Source organism: Ascaphus truei, chromosome 1 (genome assembly GCF_040206685.1).
Source record: "Ascaphus truei isolate aAscTru1 chromosome 1, aAscTru1.hap1, whole genome shotgun sequence".
In the NCBI taxonomy this organism is placed as follows: Eukaryota; Metazoa; Chordata; class Amphibia; order Anura; family Ascaphidae; genus Ascaphus; species Ascaphus truei.
Window position 1 is genome coordinate 371,468,235 of NC_134483.1, and position 8,492 is coordinate 371,476,726.

The window sequence follows — 8,492 nt, forward strand, 5'->3', positions numbered from 1 at the left end:
AACGTACTCGGCGCAACAATGTCCTGGCGTTTTCCTTAAACATAACGGATCAATACATTTGAACGGACCTTAGGCTTACTCATATGCAAATCATGTGAGCGGTTTACCTAACAACGGAGATCCTCAGACCTGCGTTACTGTTAGCACAGGAAGCGCTATGTACATTAATGGTGTTACAGTATATTAATACAGACAGACAGACATACATACTACAATATTTAGCACCTTTCAAAACCTGCTCTCACATCCACACCCCGATGATCATTGAGTTATTTCTTGGAATAGACTAAAAGCCATGTAATGAGTATAGGACTTAACACTTTCATTACCAAAAGTTACATGTGATATATATATCTGTATATATATATATATATATATATATATATATAATCTCTCTATTATGGATCATAGAAATGTCTGAAACACATCAAGCTATATATTTTGTTAGTGATTACAGGGATATGTTTGTGAGAACTAATATGGTATATAATGTAATAATGACTGTACTGTATAAAGTATGGGTGTACAATAATGTATAACCATACATACCTCAACAATATTTAATTTGTATGAATGTACACACACAGGGAAAGGCACAGACTCGGTAACAGGGGAAGGCACACACTCGGTAACATTGTTAAATGGTGCTACAGTTTAGCACTCCCTAACTAGGCTTATCAACCCTGAGTTAGAGCTAAAAGTGATTGAGCAGCTAGCATGGAAATCAGTGCAGATTACATATGCTAGGATCTGTGGATACATATGCTCCGTTTTGTCTGTCTATGAAAATTGTGCAATTTCAAACATATATCTTTAATCCACATATATATTTAACTAGTTGTCCATATGATGTCCAATGCTGAACCTTTCTTTGATTAGCTTAGTATAGGAATTACCTTTCAATAGGAAAATGAAATTCCCATCAGTTAGTTCATCTTGGTAATGCAGATGTACAGACAGATAACACCGTCTGGAAGTGACTGGTACGTGCTCACTAAACGTTATAGTGAAAGCATATTATTTAAAGCAGTTCCACTCATATACTCCAAAATGTTATTCACGTTGATCTTTTAGGGATCAATGCTGTTATTGTGATTATTAATCTTTACAATACTCTAATTACCATAAGTAATGTCTGTTCAACAGCCTGATGATCCGAAACAAATCCTAAGGTTTTTAATCGGTGCCCAAAACTGATCGCAGCTGTGTCTCTCGTACTGTAGATCCCTGGTAGTGATTGGCATGGAACGAGGGACTTCCTTCTCCTTTCCTGACTTTAACTCCTGACGCTTGGGCATGTAATTAGTAGAATGTATAGCACACTCTGAGGCCACGGATATTCTCTCACTGACAAATATCTTTGCCTTATCAGGAAAGATACACATCTCATTTGCAAGTAAGCCCCGAAAGGGCACAGGGAGATAACGTGATCCATCAGAAATCCCCCTGAACTCTTAAGTCCGTGCAATCAGCATTGAATATAATCAATTGAATTACCCGTGGTACTCGGATATAAAATGCAAAACAAAATGACATATGAACAAACATTTGTACATAGTAGCGTGCTAAAATAACCAAGGGTGTTTTTTTTTTCCATTGCCTTTTTAATACAGTACAAAAATACATTAGAAACATTATGTATGTATAAACATTTATTACATACTGTACAGTATATAAATATATATAACTTTATAAAGTCCAAACAAGAGGGTATAACAGTTATATAAATTAATGTCCAAGTTCCAGCTCTTCCTACATATATATACAGTACATAACACAGGCCGATTCTCAGCTTTCTTATTTGCTGCACTGTGGCTGAAGACAAAGGGTTCACCTCGGGGCAGACGAGTCTTACACAGGGCAGCACGCATGTATTGTAGGCCCTATCAGATAATAATCAGGCTGAAGTTCCACTTATACCCTAGCAGTGATGCAACTCCAGACAATCTCACAGATGCAATCCTTTCTGTGCTGGACGTGGCAGCCACATATTTATTAAGATTGTCTTCGTGTATATAAAAGCAGAAGCACATATTATAATCGAATTGATGGTCTTGGAATAACAGGGATTCTAAGCATTAAAAAAAAAGTGGTTAAACAGTTGCACCCCACATATCAAAAGGGCATATCTTTAGCCATGGCTCGTGTTCATATTGAAACGGAGATTTAAGCCTGTCCTTCCTAAATCTGTCCGTACACTGTAAAAAGGAAGGCTCACTCGGTTCAGCTTTTAAAATGTACCAAAAACATATACCACATTTCCAACATGCCTGTCTGAAACCCACCTTGCCCAGTGTGTCTGTGTCCCTGTGTGTCTCATAGCAGGAAGGTCACAGGACGGCAGGGTGCGGTGTGCTGTGCATGCTGAAGCTATTGGGGTGGGAATGTCCCAGCAGATTGAAGTAATGTCTGTCCAGGCCCTGCATGGGGGACAAGAAGCCGCCATGTGGTGGCGCCTGCGGAGGGCTGCATGGAAGCGGCATGGCAGTGGGGCCAGTGAGATAAGGGAGCGTAGGGCTCCGAGAAGTGCCATGCCATGGGAATGAGCCTCCAGAGCTCTGCGGAAAGGTAGAGTCACCAGGGCTTGGGTAATCAGGCGGAGAGGGGTGCAGCTGGCAAGACACATCCACCTCCTGCAGGGAGCTGAAGAGGGGTTCGGTGGTCAAATGGGCTTTGGACTGCAGGAAGGCAACAATCCGGGCATACTTAGTGTCCTTGGTCTCCATCCTTTCCACAGTGGTCAGGTAGTGGACCAGGTTTTTCATGCACTCATGGTAGCCGTAGTGAAAATAATTGGCAAACTCAGACAGAAGATCTGTTGGGAGACAAGGGAATAAGTGAGTGCATGCTAGACATTACAGGGTCTTTTAATAATGCAGCAATTCAAGTCTCTGACAATGAACATGCTGCATTAAATAGCAACAACAGTAATGTTATATTGGATTACATATTGTCCATCATCAATCTTTCTTTGCAAAGAGAAGGGGGAAACAAATGGCATTCAATTCATTTTTTTTTTTAATAGACCCATTATGGAGATCCTGTTTCATTGCAGTTTCTAATCCTACTGTGTTCTCCTAATGTCACGTAACCCCATTCAAACATTAAGGGGAATGATTTATCAGAGCCAATGATTACTGCCGATTCAAGGTGACATGTGCGGGTACCACGGGGAAATAAGTCTAAATTGCAATGTAAAAACAATTACAAATATAAACACAGGTTGAATTTGATAAACATATCGCTGTTCAACCTCATCTACTATGTAACGATGTATAATATCTCATAGCTTTGAGTTAATGAAGCAGAGCAAATGAGGCACAGGAGTCTGGCATGACTGCGCTGCATAACCATCAGCAAAGCAAAAAGAAATCTCAACATCTGCATGACTACGAGGTCCTTGAAAATGAACCCACTAATTGTAGTTTAAAAATCACATCCTCCATCATGCCACATCACAACCTTGTTAGCTCTTTGCCAAGCTGTTTAATTTTCAGAATGCCAAGTAGCAAAGACGTCAAATCAGGTGACGTGCAGGCAAGTGTCATGATGAATGATCAAGATTTTATGGTATTGTAAAATAAATAAATAATAATTATATTTAAAAAAAAATAATTCTACCTTTGTCTCTCCCTCTGGGGAAATCAGCGGCGTGCAGAGCTCTCAGGTACTGAACAGTCATTTCCAAAATCTCAGCTTTTTCTAGTTTTCCCGAATTCTGAAGAAGAGAAATCAACTTTAGTTATCACATCCACGCCTCGCTTGTCTGCCCCTATTTCTTCATGCAGTGGTCATAGTGCCTTGACAAAAAAAAATGGCGATTCCAGAGCCGAATCTCAAGACATTCTGGTCCAAGCTCCTTTTACAATACCTTGCTAAGATGCATACAGTTCTTCATACAGGAAATCCAGCACACCTCAAAGTAACATGTTTTTTTTTTTTTATCATGGTAGAGGCTATTTACCAGGTGAACCAGGTAAATGGGACACTGGTTCAGCCTTATGTATCAGGCAGGCGGCTAAAATAATAATACAAAACATATACAGTATATATTGTTGAAGTGAAGCTTCTTTGCCGGCACCTAGAGTTTTGATAAGAAAAATCCCTTGTGCTGTAACAAAATTCCATAACGGAAGTGACGTCACTGCTGGCAGAAGAGACCGTCAGTGACGTCTCGGGGAGGGAGAAGAAATACACTGAATGACACACGCACACTATAAATATAGAAGGGCAAATAGCTAAAACACGCGTTCTAAGTCAAACTTCTTTGCGTTTTGGCATTGAAATTGTGTTTTGATTTTTAATTAAAAACATCACTATCACAAATACAATTTCTGTGACAAAACAGTGACAAAAGAAAGAAGTTTCACTTAAAATGCGCGTGATTAGCACACACACTTTTTTCAGTCTAATACTTGCCCTAGACCCCTAGTATGCCACTCTAACCCTAATATGCCACCATATTTGCCAGCTAAGTAAGGGAAAGGGAGAAAATTATACAGACAAATAAACTATTTTTTTCTCCAATTGTTTAATATATGATCACTCCATTTATTTGCACAGATTAAATGTACTTTATAAGAATACAGATTAAATTACGGTGATATTAATATAGGTTGTGATACCTTTTAGTTGACCAACTAAGAGCTCATAAATAAAATGATTGTGTACAGAGCTTTCAAAACCTCAGAGGTCTCTTCCACAAGTGCACCATAATATAAATCACAGCCAGAGTATAAAAACAAAAAAACAAAAAACACTTTCACACAGTCGATATTGCTACCAGAACTTTGAACTTTAACGATACTGAATAAATATAATTGTGCTGTTGGCTAATTATAAAATCATCCCAAAAGGCATAATCCCATATCTGATTGTGTTTAGAATCCAACATTATCCACCCAGTGCACTAACCTACAATTACACAATCTTAATAAAACCCAAAACAATATATTTATTAGTACCAACTGGAGTGCAACTTAAAATATACAACAGAAATCAAAATAAACCAATTAATTTATATATTTTGTTCTCGTAAGTAAGGGTCTTTGAGTTCAATCGTTCAGCCACAACATGTTAAGCCTGTCACAATGTCAAGGTACTGTACACCATTTCAGCAGGTTCCTACTGAACTAAATTATATTTTCTTCTCATAAATAAGGGTATAGATGAATTCAATAGTTTGCTATTGGATTGTGCATATTGGCTTTTTTGTTTGCAGTGTACTGACCTGTTTGGCTAGTGCCATGGGTACGATCTTCCCCAATTCATTTAGACAGCGATTGATCCGGTCCCTCCTCCTTTTCTCGATCACTTTATGTGAAACAGGAGTTCTCTGCAAAGAAATAAAGCATAGAGTTTGCAAGGCGTCCTGGGGATAAATAAACCCAAAGAAGTCATTTGGTGAATAATATACAAGCACAATGTGACTTCCAATTGCACCGAGACGTTATAGGAAGCCACATTAAGGGACATGATTTACAAACTATGTACTGGCAAAGCACAGGTTTCAGTGCAGATCTCTGCAATATTTCCAACAGAACCAGTAATGAGTCTGTGACTGCTCTGTATAATCCTTAAATACTGTACATGAGAAACAGCATACAACATTTAAAACAGATTAGCAGGAGAGAATAGTAGGTGACTTATCACTTTCCCTACAGCTGACACTCCAATAGAAAAATAAATATATATATAACACACACACACACACACACACACACACACACACACACACACACACACACACACACACACACACACACACACACACACTATATTGGAGTTTGTGTGCTGCCCCCCTGTGTTCTAATACACTTTTGTTTGTAAAGAATTCTGCACACAAACATGAAGCCTTAAATAAAAATGATACAAATAGAAAAGGAAAAACTTACTTAACAGAGGTTCAGGGAACACCAGCCTGTCCAGTAGATATACAAAAAAACAGAAGTTTCTCAAGAGCTTGAGAAAGGACTGTATGGTCTGAAACGTACGTTGCTCTGGAGCATGTTTGATTGCCTGATGATTTAGTGCTATTAAACACACACACACACACACACACACACACACACACACACACACACACACACACACACACACACACACACACACACACACACACACACACACACACACACACACACACACACACACACACACACACACACACACACACACACACACACACACACACACACTATGATCCTATAGGAAAATGTCCCATTGATATACAAATCTCTACCATACAGTATTTAAGGGAGACTAGCTGCATGATGGCTGCTTTCTGCACACACCTTTCCCCGTGCAGGGCAGCGCTGCATTGCTCTGGCACTGCAGGGGTTACAGGACCTTGGCCGCTGTCAGCACTAGGTGGCAGGTGACTTCTGTCCTTAACCCTTCCAGTGCCTGTCTTTGCAGCGCCTCCCCGGAGAGTTTGTCCCGGCACTCACCCTCCTCTCCTTGCTCCTGGCTGAGCCCCTGAGGGAGATCCTGGCGGAGTGAGACCCCAGCGCTGCCATGTCCATGCTGCTCCTAGCGGTGTCCTCAGCTAGACTGCGTCTCCTCAGCCGCCCGGGACGTGCTTATAAAGCGGGCACTAGTGATCAGCGCCGTGCATCCTGCGGCACCATCCCAGGGGGGATTACACGGGGGAGGGAGGGGGAGAGAGAGAGGGAGTGGGGGATAAAAAAAAACCCCAGCGATAAAACAACAAACAAAAAAAATAGAAATCTGTAGCTGGGAGGCTGGCAGGGGGCAGATCAACTCTGTCAATCCACGTGGCCCTTGAAGAGACACGTGACTGTGTGCATCCTAATCAGGGGGGCGTGGGGAGGGGAGGGGGTTGTTCAGGGGGCAGATACCCCGAGCATGGGATATAGTGCTGGGTGTGCAGCTGCACCTTGCTGCAAAGTTGCAGTGTTGATATCAAGCATGCACAATGCTTTACCTTGCTTTTTGCCTCCTGATTAATTGTTTTTTCCCCCCGACTGTGAACTGATGACCAATATTGTGACACACACACACACACACACACACACACACACACACACACACACACACACACACACACACACACACACACACACACACACACACACACACACACACACACACACACACACACACACACACACACACACACACACACACACACACACACACCCCACCCCCCCGCCCCTCGGCACCCTCAGCCCCATGGCACCCTCGGCCCCCTCACACACACAGGCACCCTCACACACAGGCACTCACACACACACAGGCACCCTCACACACTCACAGGCACTCACACACATACACAGGCACCCTCACACACACACACAGGCACTCACATACATACACAGGCACCCTCACACACACACAGGTACTCACACACAAATACACACGGGGGGGTGTATCAGAGGGGGATCAGAGCGGAAGGGGGATCGGAGCAAAGGGGGAAAATCGTAGCAGGGGGGTGAATGGAACGGGGGGGATCGGAGCAGGGGGGGAATCAGAGGGGGAAAATCGGAACGGGAGGGTGAATGGAACGGGGGGGGGGGAAATCGGATTGGTTCCCTTGCATGCCACGTGACGCGGCACTCGCCGAAATCACAAGCTCCTTGTAGCTCCGGCTGGCTGACGCGTCACAGCACGCAGTCAACCACGCCGAAAGGAGCTAGCGGAGGCAAGCAGCTGGTGGTCCGTGGCTGCGGAGGAGTGGTCACATGACCGCTCGATAACCAATGACGCTGCAGCCGGCATTTGCAGTGCTGTGTCGGAGTTGTCGGCAGCATGACGTTGACGTCGGCGCCACAATAGCCCTGCCTGCCGACACGCCCACCACCCGCCTTCCAAGCGCGCTTGCTGTCTCCTCTGCCAGACCAGCAAAAAGCTCCTGGTTGAGCAAGCGGCCGCGAGCAGCAGCGCGGGTCAGCACAAATTGATCCACCATGCCCCAAGCCTTAGACAGGTCTGCAATCCTGCCTTTCACCATTATCACCTAGCATACAGTGCGGCAAGGGATTATGGGAAATTACATGCAAATGAGCACACTGCCTCAAATCCATTTTTACTTGGAACCCTTATAAGCTAATGCTCGCTGTTCACACAGTTTTTAAGCACAGCCTGGGATTTTATATATATATATATATATATATAACAATGAAAAGTAAAAGAAAGGCGTCCCAACTCAGCACTCAAGTATACTCAGAACAAATATCAAAGAAAATTATGATTTATTTAACAGCACAAATAATCAAAAACATAAAATACAAAAAATATTAAAACAAACCCTGACATCCTCCTGTGATAGAATATGTATCAGACAGGGGAAATCCCCTATGAAGATACTGATGGAACCCTAATACCCAAGGCAGGGGAAAAAAAGCCTATAAGCACAAAATATATGTAGAACAAGGGGTTAACAATAACCCCTTGAACCTACAAGGCCGGCCTCACCCCTAGTTCATATAAAACCACACAGCAAGCATAGATAACACATGCACCAAATTGCC

General features: G+C 42.7%; 1 protein-coding gene across 1 annotated transcript; it reads right to left on the reverse strand.

Annotated features, from left to right (window-relative positions):
* Window positions 1-1,603: 1,603 nt before the first annotated feature.
* HELT (helt bHLH transcription factor) lies at window positions 1,604-6,815 on the reverse strand. Its single transcript, XM_075577949.1, has 4 exons — window positions 6,450-6,815; window positions 5,231-5,335; window positions 3,622-3,718; window positions 1,604-2,815 (listed from the first exon to the last, which is right to left on the reverse strand). The coding sequence occupies exons 1-4, from the start codon at window positions 6,522-6,524 to the stop codon at window positions 2,331-2,333; spliced, it is 762 nt and encodes a 253-aa protein (XP_075434064.1). The 5' UTR covers window positions 6,525-6,815; the 3' UTR covers window positions 1,604-2,330.
* Window positions 6,816-8,492: the final 1,677 nt, after the last annotated feature.

What these genes read in the sequence shown, in the direction of transcription:
- HELT (XM_075577949.1), bottom strand. Translation starts at nt 6,524, where the DNA reads ATGGACATGGCAGCGCTGGGGTCTCACTCCGCCAGGATCTCCCTCAGG. An exon ending in CCAGGAGCAAGGAGAGGAGG is followed by an intron (nt 5,336 to 6,449) that starts GTGAGTGCCGGG and finishes ATTTCTTTGCAG; the next exon opens with AGAACTCCTGTTTCACATAA. An exon ending in CCATGGCACTAGCCAAACAG is followed by an intron (nt 3,719 to 5,230) that starts GTCAGTACACTG and finishes TCTCTTCTTCAG; the next exon opens with AATTCGGGAAAACTAGAAAA.